Source organism: Dromiciops gliroides, chromosome 1, assembly GCF_019393635.1.
Source record: "Dromiciops gliroides isolate mDroGli1 chromosome 1, mDroGli1.pri, whole genome shotgun sequence".
Lineage (NCBI taxonomy): Eukaryota > Metazoa > Chordata > Mammalia > Microbiotheria > Microbiotheriidae > Dromiciops > Dromiciops gliroides.
The window spans coordinates 111,412-133,089 of record NC_057861.1 but is presented as its reverse complement, the minus strand read 5'-3'; the positions used below and the strand labels follow the sequence as shown (position 1 = coordinate 133,089).

Genomic DNA, 21,678 nt, shown 5'->3' with positions numbered 1-21,678 from the left:
AAAGAGCTCACAGCTGGTCCTGGGCTCCTCCAGGTCCCTCTTATCCTGCCCCTGTAAGCCTGGGATGGGTGTTGGGAGGGTGGGAGGGGCCTGGATGCAAATCTGGGTCATTTTAACCACCCCCTGAGCTCTAGTACTTGGATTCCAGGTCCCTTGGGGGGGGGCATGTCTTTCTGGGGATGGGGGTGGAGCCCGGGAATGTTGTCACACATAAACAATCTCAGGGGTCAGAGCAGCCACAGCCAGAGCCAGCTGGGCGCTGATCCCCACCTGACATCCTCAGGCTCCTCAGGGCTCCCTGAATGCCCAGGAACATCCCCACAGTGCCCCCTAGTGGCTCCAGGTCCCCCCTTGTAAGCAAACCTCAGGGGTCCCACAGTCAGAACCATACCCCTGCTTGCTGCCCACCAGTCCCCCAAGCCAGCATTTGTCCACAGGACAAAAGGATGGGTGGGTTCAGGAGAGGAAAACCTTCAGGTGTGTTTGTGGGACCAGGCCCTGGAAGCTCATTCTTTCACCCTCCAATAGTCACCCAAAGGCCTGGTTCATTTTCAGACAAAGGTTTGCTTCTTGGTCTTCTGCCTCATTACTCTTCAATCACACAAGGTCCAGTGAGGACATCTAGAGGTTTGGTAGAAGCACCAACATTGCTAACCAATGGTGCAGAGTAACCACCCAATGGGAAGGAAGTCCTGAGGTCTCAAAGGGGCCTATGTGCAAACAAGGAGGATCCAGTTGGACAGAAGCTGATGAAGGAGTCTTTCCTTTCCCACCTCTGCCATAGGAATCTCGTCAGAGCCACAAGGAATGAAAGCACACACACAAAAGAACAACAATTATTAAGTGTGTGCTGTGGAGCACCATGCTAAGGCCTGGGGGTCCAAGGGGAAAATGATGACAGCCCCTGTTCTCATGGAGCTTCCATTGAACTGAAGGGTTTCCTCTGTAGGTCAGATGGGCAGGGCCCATGTTCCTGAGGGTGCAGCAGCACAGCAGGTGGTCGTGCCTCTTGTCCACTCCAACTCCACTTGTACTGATAAAATTGCTTCTCTTTGTGCTGGGGTCCATCTCCCCAGAGCTGGGGACCTTGGGGCAAAGAACCCTTTTTCTGGGTTTTCTGGTGTTGTGACTGCAGTTGCTGCAGCAGTAGTGGCCAGGCTGTGTCTCCACAAGGTTGTATCCCTGTTGTGTGACTATGGACCCCGGCCTTCTAATCCTCAAGCTTTGGACTTCAAGATCCTGGAGCATTGTCCTCATGATGCGAGGGGAGAAGGTGATCACTCGGGTCATGGTGGTTTGACTTGCCTGGCACAAGCTACCTCCTCTTTCCCCGGGGGGGGGGGGGGAGGGGCTTGGCAGCTTCAGCCGGGCTGGCTCATCTGAGCTGTGGGTGGCAGTCGTCTGACTGTTGTTGAGGGTGGCTAAGCCCTCATCCACAAGAGTTAGTCCCATGGACGATGGCTGTGCTGACTGAAATAGAAACAGGACCCCAGGTCTGGGGGATGCTACCCCTCCTAGAGCTCTTGGGCTGGTCTGGTTTCTGGTGGTTGGTAAACAGCTGTTGCTGTTGATGCTGGGGAAGGTGGGTCATTTCTCCCCAGTGATACCTCCCCTTAGGGATGGCTGTGGGGTCTAGGCTGGAAGAAGGTGTGATGGCTCATGAGGCACTGCTATTCCCAAAGCTCCTTCATTCAGGGCTCTGTACTGTCTCCTTTGGAATCCATGGGGAGCTGGGGGTCAGTGCAGTTTTAGGGGGTTTATTTGCCTGGCACATGCTACATCTTGCCTCTCCCTCACGTGTCCTGGCTGCTTAATATTCCCAAAATAAGAGGCAGCTAGGTGGCACAGTGGATAAAGCACCGGCCCTGGATTCAGGAGGACCTGAGTTCAAATCTGCTCTCAAACATTTGACACTTACTAGTTGTGTGACCCTGGGTAAGTCACTTAACCCTCATTGCCTTGTAAAAACAAAAATAAAAACAAACCAAAAAAATTCCCGAAACAAAATTCTTGTTCATTAATAAATAAAGACACTTTGGATCTTGGGATGGTGTATTGTTCCCCTTGTGGTAAAAATGATTTGTGGTAAAGTTATTATTGCAGTTTTAACACTCCATATATCAAATTTTGGCCCTCACAACCTGTAGTGCTTTTGTTCAAGACCCAATCATTCTAGGGGATCGCAATGAGGAAAATGGCCTGACTCTGTAAAATAAGCCTAGACCAACAATATTTAGGAGAAAATAATATGGGATGGAAAATGGATAATTTTGATTATATTGAAATGGTTTTGCACAAACAAAACCAATATAAGCAAATTCATACAAAAAGTAGAAAGCTGAGGGGGAAAATGTACTGCAAGTGTCCCTGATAAATGCCTTATTTCTCAAAATGGACTAAGCCAAATTTATAAGAATAAAAGTCATTCCCCAATTAATAAATGGTCAAAAGATATGAACAGGTGATTTTCAGAAGAATAAGTCAAAGCTATATTTAGTTACATAAAAATGCTCTAAAATACTATTGATTAGAGAAATGAAAATTTACAGAACTCTGAGGTACCTCCTCACACTTTTCAGACTAGCTACTATGACAGAAAAGAAAAATAATCAATGTTGGAGAGGATATGTGAAATTGGGACATCAAAGCACTGTTGGTGGAGTTATGAACTGATCCATCCATTCTGGAGAACAATTTGTAACTATGGCCAAAGGGCTATAAAACTGTACATACCCTTTGACCCAGCAATAACACTACTGGTCTGTATCTCAAAGAGATGCAAAAAAGGGGGGGAAATCTTATATGTACATAAATATATATAACAGTTCTTTTGTGGTAGAACAGTATTAGAAATTGAGATGTCCATCAATTTGGGAATGACTGAACAATCTGTGGCATATGATTATCATAGAAGATTATTGTGATATAAAAATAATGAGTAGGATGCTTTTAGGTAAACCTGGAAAGGCTTACAGGAATTGATGCAGAGTGAAGTCAGCTGAACCAGGAGATGATTGTACACAGCAACAGCAACACTGTGAAATGATCAACCCTGACTGCCTTAGCTCTGTCAGGAATACAATGATCCAAGACAATTCCAAAGGACTCATGATGAAAAAAGGTTCTCAGGCTGCAGAGAAAAAAATGGATAGAGCCTGAATGCAGATTGTAGCTGACTATCTTCACTTTTTCCCCAAGGTTTTGTTTTGTTTTTGGGGGTTTTTTTGCAGGTCAATGGGGGTTAAGTGACTTGCCCAGGGTCACACAGCTAGTAAGTGTCAAGTGTCTGAGGTCGGATTTGAACTCCGGGAGTCCTGAATCCAGGACCAGTGCTTTATCCACTGCGCCACCTAGCGACCCCACAAGGTTTGGTTTGTTTTTTTTTTTATGCTTGTTTGTTTCTTTTAGTTTGGTCTGTGTTTCCTTTCACAACATGGCTGATATGGAAATAAGCTAGGCATGATTTCAAATGTGTAACTTATATCAAATTGCTTACCATTTCAGGGAGGAGGGAGAAAAGGAGAGAATTTGGAATTTAAATTTTTTCAAATGAATGTTAAAAATTGTTTTGCACGTGATTGGGAAAAATTTTTGAATATTCCAAAAGGAATAAAACTAAACACTCTATTGTTAAAAAGTCAAACAACATAGGATTGCTGTATAGTGTGAGTGCCCATGTCTTCAGCCCATTTCTTCTGCACTCGTGGTTTGTCCACCTTGACCATCGGGGCCATCTGATGTGAAGCCTTTCCAGCAGGAGACAATGGGTTGGTTTTTGTCTTGTTCCAAAGCACCTTGCCATCTTGTGGTGCCAGAAGATAAGGAAGAGATCCCTGCTCCATTGCCCTCCCTGACCAGCTGGTAATCAGGACGGCTTGTGTGGTGAGTCTACAGCCCTGGGGAACCCCTTACATTCCTGGGATTCAGGGAAACAGTCACCTCCCACAGGCTCTGGCTGGTAACACAATCAGTGGCATCTCCTGAGCCCCTGTCAGAAGGTGAGCTCTACAGTCTTTCACCCTATCCCTCCTCAAGAGTGTTTTGCTTCAGACTAATATGTTTAATGGGATTGTACATATATAACATGTCAGATTACTTGCTGTCTTGGGGAGGGAGGAGGGAGGGAGAAAAATTTGAAACTAGAAATCTGATAAAAACAAATGTTGAAAACTATCTCTACATGTAACTGGAAAATAACAAAATACTTTTATAATTTAAAAAGAAAGTGTTTTGCTTCTTACTGCTCCCTCCCCCAATCTGCCCTGCCTTCCTTTGCCACTCCCACCTTATTCCCTTCCCCTCCCACTTTCCCACAAGGAAAGATATGTTACTGTACCTACTTGAGTGTGTATGTAATTCCCTCTTTGAGCCAATTCTGATTAAAGTAAGGCTCACACAGGGCAGCTCGGTGCCTCAGTGGATAGAGCACTAGCCTTGGATTCAGGAGGACCTGAGTTCAAAGCCAGCCTCAGACACTTGACTCTTACTAGCTGTGTGACCCTGGGCAAGTCACTTAACCCTCATTGCCCTAGCTGCCACAAAAGAAGTAATGCTCACTCACTCCCTTCCTCCTTCCCCATTTCCCCTTCCAATCCATAAGCTTTTTCTTGTTTCTTTTATGTGAGCTACTTTACTCCATTCCACCTCTCCCTTTCCATTTCTTCCAGGACATTCCTTCACTCCTTAATTTTATTTTAAAGATGTCATCATGGGGCAGCTAGGTGACACAGTGGACAAAGCACCAGCCCTGCACCCAGGAAGGCCCAAGTCCTATTCTGGCCCCAGACATATGCCACCCCATTTTGACTGTCCCACAAAAAAATGATAAACAAAAAATAAATGCTTTACAGGAATCATACCTTCATATTCAATTCACACCTGTGCCCTTTGTCTAAGTATATTCCTTTCAGCTGCCCTAATACTGAGAAAGTTCTTATGAGTTAGCCTTATCATCTTCCCATGTAGGAATGTAAAGAGTTTAACCTTTTAACATCCTTCATGACTTATTTTTCCTCTTGACCTTTTTATGCTTCTCTAGGGTCTTGTATTTGAAAGTCAAATTTTCTATTCAGCTCAGGTATTTTCATCACAAATGTCTGAAAGTCCTCTTTTTCATTGAAGTCCCATTCTCCCCCCCACCCTAAAAGATTATACTCAGTTTTGCTGGGTAGGTGATTTCTTGGTTGTAATCCCAATTCCTCTACCCCCCCCCAGAATATCATATTCCATGTCCTTTGATCCTTTAATGTAGAAGCTGCTACTCCTGACTGTGGCTCCACAATACTTGAATTGTTTCTTTCTGGATGCTTGCAATATTTTCTCCTTGACCTGAGAGCTCTGGAATTCAGCTATAATATTTCTAGGAGTTTTCCTTTTGGGATCTCTTTCAGAAGGTGATGGGTGGATTCCTTCAATGTCTATTTTACCTTCTGCTTCCAGAACATCAGGGCAATTTTCCTTGACAATTTCTTGGAAGATGATGTCTAGGCTCTTTTTTAAATCATGGTTTTCAGGTAGTCCAATAATTTTCAAATTATCTTTCCTGGATCTATTTTCCAGGTCAGCTGTGTGGCATTTAAAATTATATGGGGTTGCCGTATTTCTGTCCCAAGTTTTATGGAAACATAGCTGGGGTTTCTAATATAGAGCTACTTAGAAATGAGAGGCTACTGGGGCAGCTAGGTGGCACAGTGGATAGAGCACCGGCCCTGGATTCAGGAGGACTTGAGTTCAAATCCAGCCTCAGACACTTAACACTTACTAGCTCTGTGACCCTGGGAAAGTCACTTAACCCCAATTGCCTCACCAAAAAAGAAAGAAAGAAAGAAAGAAGGAAAGAAAAAAAGAAAGAAAGAAAGAAAGAAATCAGTGTCTACTGCACCAGCTTGGGGCATTAAGTATTTATTAAAGCATATTAAATATTAGTAAAGAGATAGCACATTGCTCAGAAAGATCAGAAGGTCTAACTAGGAAAGAGGGGAGAGAGAACAATCTGTGTCCTGTCTCCTTGAATGTTAAAATCCAAGAGAGCATGTCAGAACCTGTAAGCTTCCTGTGGTCAGGAGCAGAGGTGTTCCTTACACACTTATCCAAGCTAATTGGCTAGCATCATTCAAACCTATTGGTTAATTGGACTTGAGGGTGGTCTATGAGCAGTATATGCTGATGTCAGGGTATGGAGGGCAGACCCTCTGACAGGAAAAGCTTTCAGGTAGGTGTGGTTTTGAGTGAGGTCATTTCCATTTCCCTTGGAATTCTCCTGACTCTGGGCTGGCCTTAAGAAAGGTCAGGCAGGGGCAGCTAGGTGGCACAGTGGGAAAAGTGCTGGCCCTGGATTCGGGAGGACCTGAGTTCAAATCAGACCTCAGATACTTGACATTTACTAGCTGTGTGATCTTGGGCAAGTCATTTAACATTGCTCCACCAAAAAAAAGGTCAGACAAGGCACTCTGGGTTAGGCCCTCTAGTATGGGCCTCTGGGAGTCCCCAAACCCCATTATTTTCTCACAGCTATTTTTCCAAGGAGATATTTCACATTGCCCTCTATTTTTTCATTCATTTGGATTTGCTTTATTGTGTCTTGATTTCTCATAAAGTCATTAGCTTCTATTTGCTCAGTTGTAATTTTTAAGCAATGATTTTCTTCAGAGAGCTTTTCCATTTGGCCAACTTGACTTTTCAAGCTGTTGACTTTTTTTCATGATCCTCCTGCATCACTCTCATTTCTCTTTCCATTTTTTCCATTACCTCTCTTACTTTATCTTCAAAGTCCTTTTTGAGCACTTCCATGGCCTGAGACCAATTCATATTTTTCTTGGAAACTTTGGATGTAGGAACTTTGACTTTGTTATCTTCTTCTGAGTGTGTATTTTTTTTTTTGGTGAGGCAAATGGGATTAAGTGACTTGCCCAAGGTCACACAGCTAGTATGTGTGAAGTGTCTGAGGCCAGATTTGAACTCAGGTCCTTCTGAATCCAGGGCCGGTGCCCTATCCACTGCACCACCCAGCTGCCCCTGAGTGTGTATTTTGATCTAACTTGTCACCAAAGAAACTTTCAATGGTCTGCATCTTCTTCTGTCTGCTCATTATCCTAACCTATTTCTTGGCTTTTAAATCCTTCTTTAAGTGGGGCACTGCTTCCAGGATGCACTATTCCAAGCTTAAGGGGTCCCAGGTGGTATGATTGAAGGAGAGCTTGTTCTCAGCTTGCCTGGCCTGTAAGTAACAATGGGCCTGCTAGCTCTTAATCTAGAAGCAGGAACAGCTGGGTGGTGCAGTGGATAGAGCACCGGCCCTGGAGTCTGGCCTCAGACATTTGACACTTACTAGCTGTGTGACCCTGGCCAAGTCACTTAACCCCAATTGCCTCACCAAAAAAAATCTAGAAGCAGAAGTCTGATTCTGTGTGGCTGCAAGTTTGGCATGCCTGTGCCCCTCCCCACTGGGCCTCTGCTACTCAAGTCAGCCTCCTGGTTGCAAGCACAGCAGAGACCCTTGCTATCTACCCCCTCTGCCAGCCAACTGCTGGACCCCCTTACAGGTCTGTGAGTTGAGTTCCAGAAGTAGCCACTGATGCCAATGATTCTGAGGCTCTGGAGATGTGGCCTGCCTGGGGCTGGATCTGCATGGTGCAGCTGCCCTTCCCTCTCATGCCAGGACAGCAGACCTTCCCTGCCACTCGTTTGAGTCATCTTTGGCTGAAAATGGTCTCACTCTGTGCTTCTGTGGGTTCTGTTGCTCTAGGATTTGTCTTATGGCATTATTTGGTGATGTGTGGATAGATCATAGGGAGCTCTGAAAAGTTACTGCCTTTCCTCTCCATTTTGGCTCTGTGCCTTGTTGTACAGTATTAAGAAACCTGTTCAGACACTGGGGAGTGGTGAGTTGTCAATTCCCACGGCTGCTTCTGTCCAGTGAGAAGACAACACCAAGGCCTGGGCCTCCTTTGTGCAGGGTTGTGACTACAGCTCCCAGTGCATCCACATCTGCTGCTTCCTTGGTCACTATGACTGCTGCCACAGGACTTTGGGATAGGTAAAAATGGCCAAATGGAACGGGGGATGGCTTTTGATTTGTTCACAAATTAGACTTCAGTGAGGCACAGTTGCAAGAAGACATGGGCTTCACTTTCTCTTCCAGAGTCATCACAGTCCAGTGGCAGGACAGAGACAAGATGACTGGTGATGGCTCCAGGTGCATCTTTGGTGCCTAACCAAGCTCTCAGAACTCCACAGAGCCTGCTTCAGCCCCTTCCTGGCCACTGGAAGAAACTGTTCCCATCTGCCCATTCTGAAGGGGGAAGTCTTCTCATGCTTGGGGAAGACACCGCCCCCCCCCCCCCCCCCGTGCCAACTTGCTTCAGGGTTTGAGAGCTCTGATGGAGCCTGTCTGCTGAATGCTTTACCAGGGTGTGGCCTTTGAGGGTGCTGCAGCTTCTTGGATGAATCAGGGGGACACCAAAGGAGCAAAGCAGCCCTGAAAGACTAGCCTTCCCTGAACACATGGGAGGTGGCCAGCTGGGGCTAAAGCAGGGTGGGGGAGGGATGGACATTGCACTGAGCTGAACACTGCTCACAGGTATGTGCAGGGTGCACACAATAATAATAATAACAACAACAACAATTTTAAAATAGAGCTTTATGGTTTCCAAGGTGCTCTACAAACACAGTCTCACTTTTTCCTTAGAAAATCAGTAGGGGAAGGGGCCATTATTTTGCCTATTTAACAGATGAGGAAACTGAAATTGGGAAAGATGCTGTATTTCCAAAGAGTTCATGGTTGGCTGAGTGTCCCTGGACAAGTCACTGAACCCTGATTGTCTTGCAAAAACAAATTCATGATTGTGTGATATCAGATTTGAACTTAGATCTTCATGACTCCAGCTCCGGCAGGCTCTCTATCTGTGGTACAACTTCCCTGTCTCAATCTGAGGGACTTTTCCTTGAAGAGACTTTATTAATTAGGTGGTGACCTGACCTATTGAACACTCACTGGTACTGACCCTGAATAGAGTGGGCCAAGAGCCAGAATGCCAAGGCAGTGGGAGTATATGGAAGTCTCTGCCCAGTTGGTTGGATCTAGATGGGATCTGGCCTAATTTTTGAGATTGGGGGCAGGGATTCCAATCTTTAGGATTCAGGCTCACCTCAGGGGGCATGAGTCAGGGCCTGTGGGAGGTGCAGGCCCTTGTTCACAGAGGAGCAAAAACATGGGCCAGACACTGCCAGAACCTGGCTAGTTCTTCTTTGCTCACACTTCCCTTCTAATGTCTTTGCTTCCCCTTGGGGGTGTCTGTAATCACAGCCTCATAAGCAGTGGCAAAGGCCCAAGGGGTAACCTTAGAAAAACCAGACTGCTCCTTGTGAGAGCAAACAGGGACACGGCTGGAACAGCCGATCTTGGGGGGGTCCACCTCTCCTCCCCTCCCCTCTCCTCCCCTCCCCTATCCTCTCCTCTCCTCCCCTCCCCTCTCCTCTCCTCTCCTCTCCTCCCCTCCCCTGTGCTCTCCTCTATTCCCCTCCCCTCCCCACCCTTGCCCTCCCCTCCCCTCCCTTCTCCTCTCCTCTCCTCCCCTCCCCTGTGCTCTCCTCTTTTCTCTACCAGCCACATACCAAAGGCTGAAGGCTCAGCTGAAGCCCTGCCCTGCTGTCAGTCTCCTCAAAGGCAGGTTGGGACAGGGGGAAAGTACTGGCCATGGTGGGACAGGGCCTGTGTTCAGGGTCCATTTCTGGGATTTACTATCAGTGTGATCTTAAACAAGTCATTGACATGTCCTGAGCTCTAAGACAGTGAGAGGTAGACAGACAAACAATGAGAGAAGGACTGAGACAGAGGGAAAGGTACACAAAGGCAGTGATAGGAAGATGGGGAGAGACAGAGAGAGCCAGAGTAGAGAAAAAGAGACAGACAGAGAAAGGGAAAGAACAACCTGACATGCCTTCAGGGCACTGGTGTGTGTCAAGGCCTGGGGCCAGGGGGGAAGCTGGGCCAGGGCTGACAAAATGGTTTTTGTCTCACTTCCCCACTGAATGTGTCACTGTGGTTCCGCTAGTACTATCACCTGTTACACAGTAATAATCGGCCTCATCCTCAGGCTGGATGTTGCTGATGGACAAGTATCTGTTGGCCCCAGAGGCAGAGCCAGAGAAGCGATCAGGGATCCCGTCGCCCCTGCTTCCACCTCCACTGCTGCTGACATACATGATAAACCGAGGGGCCTTCCCTGGGCTCTGCTGGTGCCATCCAATAGTGTAACTGCTGTGCTGACTGCTCAGGGTGCAGGAGAGTTTGGCTGTGGCTCCCAGGGATGCAGAGGCAGAGGGAGGCTGAATCACCACAAGCTGGGAGAAGGAATCTACAAACACAGACACTCATTAATGTCCTAGAACAAGAAGAAATGGGGAAAGGGCTTTGAGACCCTCAGCAGAGAACCAGGGGCAGGGATGAGGGAGCAGGACAGGGAGGGGTCTGAGGGCAGCCCTGACCTGAGCAGAGAGTGAGCAGGAAGAGGCAGACAAGAGGCCAGGCCATGGTGCAGGGGACCCCAAGTGCTCTGCTCCCCAAAGAGCTCCCAGCTGGGCCTGGGCTCCTCCAGGTCCCTCTTATCCTGCCCCTGTAAGCCTGGGATGGGGTTTGGGAGGGTGGGTGGGGGCTGGATGCAAATCTGTCATCTCAACCACTCCCTGAGCTCTAATCCTGGGGTCCCAGTTCTCATCAGGAGGGCGTGTCTTTCTGGGGAAGGGTGTGGAGCCCAGTTGAGATGTCCCACATGAGGCACCACAGTTGGTCATAGCAGCCACAGGCACAGCCAGCTGAGCTGAACCTGACATCCCCAGGCTCCTCAGGCCCCCCTGAATACCCAGGACCAGCCCCACAGTGACCCCTAGTGGCTGCAGCCCCCACCCCCACCTTTGTAATTAAACCTCGGTGCCCAAAAGCCAGAACTAGAGTCCTCTTCAGTGCCCACCAGTCCCCCAAGCCAATATCTGATCACAGGACAAAAGGATGGATGGGCTCAGGAGAGGACAACCTTGGTGCATGTATGTAGGTAGGACCGGGTCCTGAAAACTTGTTCTTCTTTTACCCTCCAATAGTCACCCAAGGGCTTGGTTTGTTTTCTGACAAAGGTTGGCTTCAATACTCTTCAAAAACACATGGTGCAGTGAGGACATCTAGTGGTTTGCTAAAAAGCACCATCATTGGTAACCAAAGAGTAACCACCAAACTGGAAGGAAGTCCTGAGATCTCAATGGGTCTTTGAATGTGGCCAAGTCAGGGGCAGTTCTGTCTATACTGGGCATGTGTTCACACCTCCCCGTGATAAAAGCTTTTGTCAATTAATACATAATTATGACATCTTGAATCTTGGCATGGTGTATTGGGCCACTGTAGTGCTTTTCTTCAGGGCCCAATCATTCCAAGGGATAGCAATGAGAAAATGATTTGACCCTTAGTAAATGACCCAAGACCAGCAATATGTGGGAGGGGAGAATATTACAGGATGTAACGTGCACAGTTTTCATTATGTTAAATTAAAGAGCTTTTGCACAAACAAAACATACAGCCAAGTTTAGAAGGAAAGCAGAAAGCTGGGATTTTTTTCCAAGTGTCTCTGATAAAGGCCTTATTTCTCTCTATTTTTTAAAATTAATAAAGTATTTTATTTTTTTCCCATTACATGTAAAGATAGTTCTCAACTACTGTTTATACAAGCTTTCCAATTTCAGATTTTTCTCCCTCCCTCCCCTCCCTCCCCCCTCCCCTAGACAGTAGGTAATCTGATATAGGTTTTATATATATATATATATATATGTATATATATATATATATATGTATATATATAAAATAACATTAATCCTATTTCTGCATTAGTCATGTTATAAGAGAAAAATCAGAGCAATGATGAAAAACCTCAAAATAGATAAAACGACAGGACCAAAAACAAAAGACATAGTATGGTTCATTCAGCATCTATACTCCACAGTTCTTTTTTATTTTCTTGGATTTGGAAATCCTCTTCCATCACGAGTTCCCTGGAACTCTTCTGTGCCATTGCATTGGTGAGAAGAATATAGTCCATCACAGTAGATGAACACTCAATGTTGATGATACTGTGTACAATGTTCTTCTGGTTCTGCTCATCTCACTCACCATCAGCTCACGTAAGACCCTCCAGGTTTCTCTGAACTCCTCCTGCTCATCATTTCTTACAGCACAATAGTATTCCATTGTATTCATGTACCACAACTTGTCCAGCCATTCCCCAATTGATGGGCACCCCCTCAACTTCCAATTCCTTGCCACCACATAAAGAGCAGCTATAAATATTTTTGTGCATGCGGGTCCCTTTCCCCTTTCCATGACTTCTTTGGGAAAAAGACCCAAAATTGGTATTGCTAGGTCAAAGGGCATGGACAGCTTTATTGCCCTTTGGGCATGATTCCAAATAGCTCTCCAGAATGGTTGGATCAGTTCACAGCTCCACCAACAATGCATTAGTGTTCTAATTTTTTCAACAGCTTCTCCAAAATTTATTATTTTCTTTTTTTGTCATTTTACCTAATCTGATAGGTGTCAGGTGGTACCTCCGAGTTGTTTTAATTTGCATCTCTCTAATCATTAGAGATTTAGAGCATTTTTTCATATGGGAATAGATAGCTTTGGTTTCTTCATCAGAAAACTGCCTGTTCATACCCTTTGACCATTTCTCAATTGGGGAATGACTTGAATTCTTATAAATATGATTTAGTTCCCTCTATATTTTAGAGATGAGTCCTTCATCAGAAGCACTGGCCACAAAAATTGTTTCCCAGCTTTCTACCTCCCTTCTAATTTTGGATGCATTGCTTCTGTCTGTATAAAAAATTTTAATTTAGTGTAATCAAAATCATCCATTTTGCATTTTATAATATACTCTATCTCTTGTTTGGTCATAAACTGTTTTCCTTTCCAAAGATCTGATAAGTAGACTATTCCTTTCTCTCCTAATTTACCTATGGTATCACCTCTTATGTCTAAATCCTGTATCCATTTTGACCTTATTTTAGTATAAGGTGTAAGATGTTGGTCTATGCCTAATTTCTGCCATACTATCTTCCAGGTTTCCCAGCAGTTTTTGTCAAATACTGAGTTCCTATCCCAGAAGCTGGAGTCTTTGGGTTTATCAAACATTACATTACTAGTGTCATTTACTACTGCATTTCCTGAGCCTAGCCTATTCCATTGATCTACCACTCTATTTCTTAGACAGTGCCAGATAGTTTTGATGACTGCCGCTTTATAGTAAAGTTCCAGATTTGGTACAGCTAACCCACCTTCCTGTGCATTTTTTTTCATTATTTCCCTGGATATTCTTGATTCTTTGTTTTTCCAGATGAATTTTGTTATTATTTTTTCTAGCTGTATAAAATAATTTTTAGGTAGTCTGATTGGTATGGCACTGAATAAGTAAATTAATTTAGGCAGTATTGTCACTTTACTATATTAGCTCTGCCTATCCATGAGCAAATGATATCTTTCCAATTATTTAGATCTGATTTGATTTGTGTGAAGAGTGTTTGGTAGTTGTGTTCATAGAGTTCCTGGGTTTGTCTTGGCAAGTAGACTCCCAAGTATTTCATATTATCTACGGTTACTTTAAATGGAATTTCTCTTTCTATCTCTTGCTGCTGGACTTTGTTGGTCATATATAGAAATGCTGATGATATATGTGGATTTATTTTATATCCTGCTACTTTGCTAAAGTTGTTAATTGTTTGAAGTAATTTTTGAGTTGATTCTCTAGGATTCTTTAAGTATACCATCATATCATCTGCAAAGAGTGATAGTTTTGTTTCCTCCTTGCCTCTTCTAATTCCTTTAATTCCGTTCTCTTCTCTGATTGCTAAAGGTAACATTTCTAGTACAATATTAAATAATAAGGGTGATAATAAGGCCTTATTTCTTTTCTTTTTTTCTTTTTTTGCAGGGCATTGGGGGTTAAGTGACTCACCCAGGGTCACACAGCTAATAAGTGTCTGAGGCTGGGTTTGAACTCAGGTCCTCCAGAATCCAAGGCTGGTGCCTTACCCACTGTGCCACCTAGCTGCCCCTCAGGCCTTATTTCTCAAAGAGGACTGAGTCAAGTTGATAAGAATACAAGTCATTCCCTGTAAGAAACAGGTAAACTGAATCAGGACCCCCCGTCTGCTGCAAAGCAGGAAGGCCATTTATTCTCGACCTTGCAAGGATGGGCAAGTACCCCTCCCTTTTGGGTACTGCAGTTTTTTTCCAGTGAAGTCTCCTTCTTTTTATCCTAGATCTAATGCAGGCAACAGAGAGTGCGGTTTTCCAATGTCCTCATTGTGGCAGGAGCTGAAGCTCTCATATTGGACTACACAGCCACACTGTGGCCTGTGGCTCTTCAGGGCACTGGTCCATGGTCATCTGCAACTGGTGGAAGCCTACTACTACTACTACTACTACTACTACTACTACTAATGCAAGGTCCAGCCCCCATCTGGGTTCACATTCTTCACTGACACTTTTAAACATAGAGACCCCCCCTTCCTCCCCTCCAGATGTGGTGCCACAGTGGCTGCCCCCACCCCTGGGATGACCAGACCCAGAGATTTTACAATCCTTTCTTCTCTAACTTTAGAAAACCTCTGTTGACTCAGCAGGGAAAAGGAAGGGAAATTTGGGGGAGTGGGAATAAGCTTGTAGGGCTTGAATTACATAGTTTGTTCTTATCTGAGAGAAACATACTCTCCTGGTGAACTGTTAACTCAGCAGTATAAAGGAAGCAATGGGGGAGATGGGGGAGAAGGGCCCAAGACTTGAATAATGTATCCTGCCTACTGAGGCAGACACACCATTCTTATCATTCCCCAATTGATAAATGGTCACAGATATTAACAGGTGGTTTTCAGAAGAATAAATCAAAGCCATCTATAGTCTATGCTATCTGTCTCCAGAAAAAGAACTGTTGGAATCTGAATGCAGATTTAAGTAGACAATTTTCACTTTATTTTTTCATGGTTTTGACTTGGTTGGTTTGTTTGGTCTGTGTTTCCTTTGACAACATTGACTGATGTGGAAATGTGTTTGGCATGATTTCACATGTATAACCTCTGTCAAATGTCTTGGCATTTCAGGGAGGTGAGAGAAAAGGAGAGAATTTGGAACTCTAAATTTTAAAAAATGAGTAAAGAAATTATTTTAGCATGTCATTTGTAAAAATAAAAAATATTGCAAGGGGCAGTTAGGTGGCACAGTGGATAAAGCACCGGCCCTGGATTCAGGAGTACCTGAGTTCAAATCCGGCCTCAGACACTTGACACTTACTAGCTATGTGACCCTGGGCAAGTCGCTTAACCCCCATTGCCCTGCAAAAATATATATATATATTGCAAAGGGAATATATCTAAGCACTTTATTTATAAAAGTCAAACAACATGAAATTGGTCCATAGTGCAAGTGCCCATGTCTTCATCCTATTTCTTCTGCACTCATGGTTTGTCTACTGTGCCATTAGGGCCACCTGCCCTGAACCCTTTCCAGCAGGGGACAGGAGATTGTTTTTTTGTGAACTTCTCTGGTCAACTAAATTTTTCCATGATCTTCCACAATCTCTCGTGACAGTCATTATGAAAGACCTTGTTCAGATTGATGAATACTGTGTACAGACCTCTTCTCTGCTCCTGGAACTTTCTTTTTCTTTCCTTTTTTTAGTAAATACTCCTTTATTTAAAGTTTTGAGTTCCAAATTTTATCCCTCCTTCCTTCCCTCTCCCCCCTTCCCAAGGTGGTAAGCAGATAACATGTGTAGTTATGTAAAACTTTGCCATATAAGTCATTGTGTAAAAGAAAACTTGAATAAAAGAAAAAAGTTTAAAAAGTAAAAAATTGCATTCTTCAGTCTGTGGTCAATCAATATCAGTTCTTTCTTTGGAGGTGGATAGTTTGCTTCATCATTAGTCCTTTGGGATTGTCTTGGGTCATTGTATTGCTGAGAATAGTTAAATCATTCACAGTTCTTCATCAAACAATATTGCTGCCACTGTGAATAATATTTTCTCAGTTCTGCTCACTTCACTATACATCAGTTCATACAAGACTTTCCAGGCTTTCTGGAATCATCCTGTCTGTCATTTATTAGTGTAACATCATATACTACAGTTTGTTTAGCCATTCCCCAATTGATGGGCATTCCTTTGATTTCCAACTCTCAACCACCAGAAAAAGAGGTGCTGTAAATATTTATGTACAGATAGTGCATTTACTCTTTTTTTTGTAATGCCTTTGGGATATCAACCCAGTAGTAGTGTTGCTGGATTAAAGGGTATGTATAGCTCTAGAGCCCTTTGGGCATAGTTCCAAATGGCTCTCCAGAATGGTTGGATCTTTTCACAACTCCACCAACAGTGGATTGGCTTCCCAGTTTTCCCACATCCCTTCCAACATTCCACATTTTCCTTTTTTGTTGTATTTGCCACTCTGATAGGTGTGAGGTGATAACTGAGAGTTGTTTTAATTTGCATTTTTCTGATCAATAGTGATCTAGAGCATTTTTTTGTATGATTTTACATAGCTTTGATTTCTTTTTCTGAAAACTGTCCTGGTATTTTCTGAAGCCACACTGGCTCTTGAGTAGACAATAATCTTCCAGTGAAGGATCAGCCTATTAAGGAGGACTGGAGCAAGAATCTTGCCAGCAATGACTAGGAGCGAGACTCCCTCTCATCCTCCCAGTTCTTGTCACAGGATGGCCTATTTCCTTTTCTTTTCTAGAGATTGACAATGGAGGTATCCTTGTACTCCTGAGGGGCAGCCTCTTACTGTTTGATCCAGAATTTTCAGTCAGATTTCTATGTCCAGAGGACACCATCACCTTGTAAATCTCAGCTGGAATAAGATCAGCACCAGGTGCTTTGCTACACAAGAGAAGCATAATGGCAGTAGAAACCACTTCTTCAGGTGGAAGTTTGGCTAGAGAGGAATTGACTTCAGTGGGAGGTAAACCATAAGTGGTTTCAGTAATGGTTGTTGGTGGTGTCTTGAGGACATTAGAGAAGGATTCAGCCCACCTCTCCAAGATCATGTCCTTATATCCATCAGCACTGAGTAGTGAAGGGGCACAATATGCCTCTGGCCCACAAATAGCCTTCAGGGCATCATAAAAGCACTTTGGATGGTTACTATCAGTATAAAATTGAATTTCATCTCCCTTCTTACTCAGCCAAGAATCCTGCAACTCTCTAAGGTCCCTTGCACTTTCCTTTTAATGAAGGTAAATTCTGCTTTCTTAGAAATGGATGAACTGTCCTCCTGATAAACCCTAGGGAACTCTCGCTTTTCATTTGCAGCTTCTGAATTTTCCTATCATTTCTGTCAAGCCAGTCTTGATGTTTGTTAGTTAGTGTTCTGACCCAGAACAGTGTATACAGGCCTGTATAAGGAATCTCTGACAGCTGCCCACTCCTTTTCTTTCCCAGTGTTGTCACCCATGTATTGGCTCACTTTTCACTCCTAGTTAGTTTGGAGAAGCACTCTAACTTATTGACATTAAGTCTTCTGATAATAGTCAAGCCTGTCTCCACAGAACTTCAAGGTAAGTAAAATAGTACCATAGTAAAATAATAAAAGAGTAGAATGGCTTAAGAGTAGAAGAGTAAAAGGATAGAGCTGTAAACTTATTGAATAGTAAAGTTACCACACAGTGAAATGGTAAAAGAATAAAATGGTAAGGATGATGACCTTTGACTCATGCATAAATTGGATTTAAGTGAGGTGGAATTGTTTATAGCCATCAGACCCGCTCTCTCTTCCAGAGTCCTTGGAGCCTGTGAGAAAACAAAAGGCAAGGTGCCCGAAGCTGGCTCTGATGCACTGGGTGACCTGGATATCATCAGTGTCTAAGCAAAATCTAATTGCTCCACAGCTCCAGCTTCTACTGCTTTTTATGGGGATTGAAATGAATGTTTACATTGTCACATAATTGGGGTAGATACTCCCCCCAACTCACCAATAGGGACCCTTGGTTTTGTTTGTTTGTTTGTTTGCTTTTTGGTGAGGCAATTGGGGTTAAATGACTTGCCCAGGGTCACACAGCTAGTAAGTGTCTGAGGCCAGATTGGAATTCAGGTTCTCCAGATTTGAATTCCAGGCTGGTGCTCTATCCACTGTGCCACCTAGATGCCCCCAAGACCCTTGGTTACCTTCAACCTGGTTTACTTGGGTGTTGTTGCTGTGCATACTACAGCTTCTTGGAGCCACTGGTGAAAGGCAGGTGCCAATGGACACCAAAGACAGATGAGCAGATTTCACACCAGAGTCCTCCCTGAACATCTCATACACCCCAAACCACTAGGTACAAGCGAGGTATTTGCTCCGGACAAATTGGTAATAATCAACAGAGAAAAGACACTAGCACCAAGGGGGGTTGTGAAAGGTCTCTTTTAGAAGATGGGATTTTGCATGAGACTTGAAGAAAGCTAGAGAAGTTAGGAGTCAGTTATGAGGAGAGAGAGCCAGAGCAAATGCTGGAGACTGGAGATAAAGGGTCTTGTTTAAGGAACAGCAAGGAGGGCTGTGTCAGGGGAGGGAGGGGACGAAGTTTTCAGAAGCCTGGAAAGGTAGGAAGGGCTTAGGTCACTAAGGAGTTTAAAATGAGGCTTTTATATTGGATCTTGTAGGTAATAGGGAGCCACAGGAGGATAGCCCAGGTGTGAGTTGATAAGGGCAGTAGCAGTGTCAGTGGAGAGAAGGGGGAATACATAAGTTATGAAGGCAAATTCAAACAGTTGGGTATGGAGGAGAGAGGATCTGGGGATGACACAGTTTTTGAGCATGTGCTACTAGGAGGAAGGTGGTATCCTCCCGTGTAATAGGGAAGTTAGGAAGAAGGGAAGATTTGGGGTGAAAGACATGAAGTTCAGTTTTTGACATGCCAAGTTGAAGAACATATGGTTTGAGATGTCCAATAGGCAGTTGGAGATAAGATAGTAGGGGTCAGCTAAGAAGTTAGGGCTGGATAAGCAGATTTGAAAATCACCAGGATAGGGGGGGCTGCCAGGTAGAGCAGTGGATAAAGCACTGGCCTTGGATTCAGGAGGACCTGAGTTCAAGTCCAGCCTCAGAACTTGACACTTACTAGTTGTGTGACCTTGGGCAAGTCACTTAACCCTCATTGCCCCCCCCCCCCAAAAAAAAGAAAATCACCAGGATAGAATGATTGAATCCAATGGAGCTGATAAGATCACTGAGTGAAATAGTGTAGAGGGAGAAAAGTGCTCATCTGGGGCCCCCTGTGGGATACCCCTAGTCATTGGGTGTAAACTGGATTTATATCCAGCCAAGGACACTGAGCAGAAGCTGTCAGACAGGTAGGAGGAGAACCAGGCTGGAGAAGTGTCACTGCACCTTAGAAAGAATGGAATGCCAAGGACATGAGGGTGATCGGCAGTGTCATGGGTGGCAGAGAAAGGTCAAGGATGATGAGGATTGAGGAAAGGTCATTTGATTGGTCCATCAAGATGTCACTAGTAACCTTGGAGGGATCGGTTTTGGTGGAATGATGAGGCTGGCAGCCACACTGCTGAGAGTTAAAAACCAAGTGGCAATCTCACCAGCATGAGCTGATCCTTCAGTCCTTTTGGAAGGCACACAAGCTTGCTGACTAGAGGAATTTTGATTGAAAAGCCTATGCCAGCTCCAGGCTGCTCCCCATCACTGGGGCCACTCCAGGAAGGCATGTGTCCGGCCCTGATTGTGGGGAGCTGGCCTTCATTTGGCAGCCTTGCTTCACTCAGGGAAGCTATTAAGATGCCACACCTGCCAACTTCTCTCCTAACAAGACCTGTTTGCCTTTCAAGTCTAGTGGATTTCAGGTTCTCTAAAAGCATGCACATATTCCATGTGCCAAAGGTGAGTGGAACCAGCTTGGCAAAAGTTTTGGTACAGTGTGTGTGTGTGTTTGTGTGTGTGTTTTTGTTTGTGTGTGTGTTTGTATGTTGGGGGTGTGCTGTTTGTGTGTGTATGTGTATTGTGTGTCTTGTGTGTTGTGTGTATGGGGTTTGTTTGTTGCGGGTGTATGTAGTATGTGTGTTTGTGTCTGTGATGTGCATGTGCTTGTGTGTGGTGTGTGTGTGGTGTGTTTGTGTGTCTGTATGGTATGTCTGTGTAGTATGTGGTGTGTGTGTATAGGGTGTATGTGTGGTGTGTGTGTATGGTGTGTGAGTGTAGTGTGGGGGGAAATGTGTGTTTGTGTGTTCTCTGTGTGGCATGTGTGTGCTGTGTGTGTGGCATGTGTGTGCTGTGTGTGCTGTGTGTGTATGGGGTGTGTGTGGTCTGAGGTGTGTATGTATTGTGTGTGTGAAGTGTGCATGTGTTTGTGTGTGTGGTATGTGGGGGGATGTGTGTGTGTTTGTGTGGTGTGTGTGTATGTGTGTGTTTGTGTGTGGGGGGGATGTGTGTGTGTTTGTGTGTGTGTGTTTCAAACACAGTGTGGGGTCCCGACCTGCCGGAGTGAGCAGGCCTGTGTTAGGGTAGGTGAAGCAGACAATTTTAGGGCCCCTTTTCTAGCCCCTTTCTCATGCCAGGAGGTGACCAGCACAGTTCTCAAAAGGCTGCTAAGATAAAGAGAGGGCTGTTCAATGCCACAGCTGCTTCCGTCCAGTGAGAGGAAAACGCCAAGGCCTGGGCCTCCTTTGTGCAGGGTTGTGACTACAGCTCCCAGTGTGTGCACATCTGCTGCTTCCTTGGTCACTATGACTGCTGCCACAGGACTTTGGGATAGGTAAAAATGGCCAAATGGAATGGGGGATGGCTTTTGATTTGATCACAAATTAGACTTCAGTGAGGCACAGTTGCAAGAAGACATGGGCTTCACTTTCTCTTCCAGAGTCATCACAGTCCAGTGGCAGGACAGAGACAAGATGACTGGTGATGGCTCCAGGTGCATCTTTGGTGCCTAACCAAGCTCTCAGAACTCCACAGAGCCTGCTTCAGCCCCTTCCTGGCCACTGGAAGAAACTGTTCCCATCTGCCCATTCTGAAGGGGGAAGTCTTCTCATGCTTGGGGAAGACACCGCCCCCCCCCTCTGTGCCAACTTGCTTCAGGGTTTGAGACCTCTGATGGAGCCTGTCTGCTGAATTCTTTACCAGGGTGTGGCCTTTGAGGGTGCTGCAGCTCCTTGGATGAATCAGGGGGACACCAAAGGAGCAAAACAGCCCTGAAAAACTAGCCTTCCCTGAACACACGGGAGGTGGCCAGCTGGGGCTAAAGCAGGGTGGGGGAGGGATGGACATTGCGCTGAGCTGAACACTGCTCAGGCCTTTAGTCCCCTTGCCTGGAAGCAGGGAGAGCTGGGGCAGCCTGGCCTGGGTGAGCTCTACATGGGGTCCAGTCTTGGAGAAGTCGTGCTGATCAGCCTGGCAGCACGGCCCAGAAGAGGTTCCTTTTTGCTTTCTGCTGAGGAGGCCACTGATGATGATGGTCCTGCCAGAGACAAGAGAGCAAAGCTGGGCAGAGCATCCCCCATCTCTCAGCCTGTAAGGATCCCAGAGGCCACCAAGCCTGACGCCTACATGTACAGAGAAGGTAACTGGTGTCCTGAGGCTGGGCCAAGGTCACCCAGGCAGTGAGGGGAAGAGCCAGTATTCCCAGGTTGGAGAGAGTCAGGGAGGTCGGTAGAAAG

General features: G+C 45.2%; 1 gene segment (V, D, J or C); it reads right to left on the bottom strand.

Annotated features, from left to right (window-relative positions):
* Nucleotides 1–10,014: 10,014 nt before the first annotated feature.
* Nucleotides 10,015–10,587, bottom strand: LOC122751409. The segment is given in 2 exon segments: nt 10,015–10,355; nt 10,486–10,587. Coding segments are annotated over 2 exon segments (387 nt in total).
* Between the last annotated feature and the right edge of the window lie 11,091 nt (nt 10,588–21,678).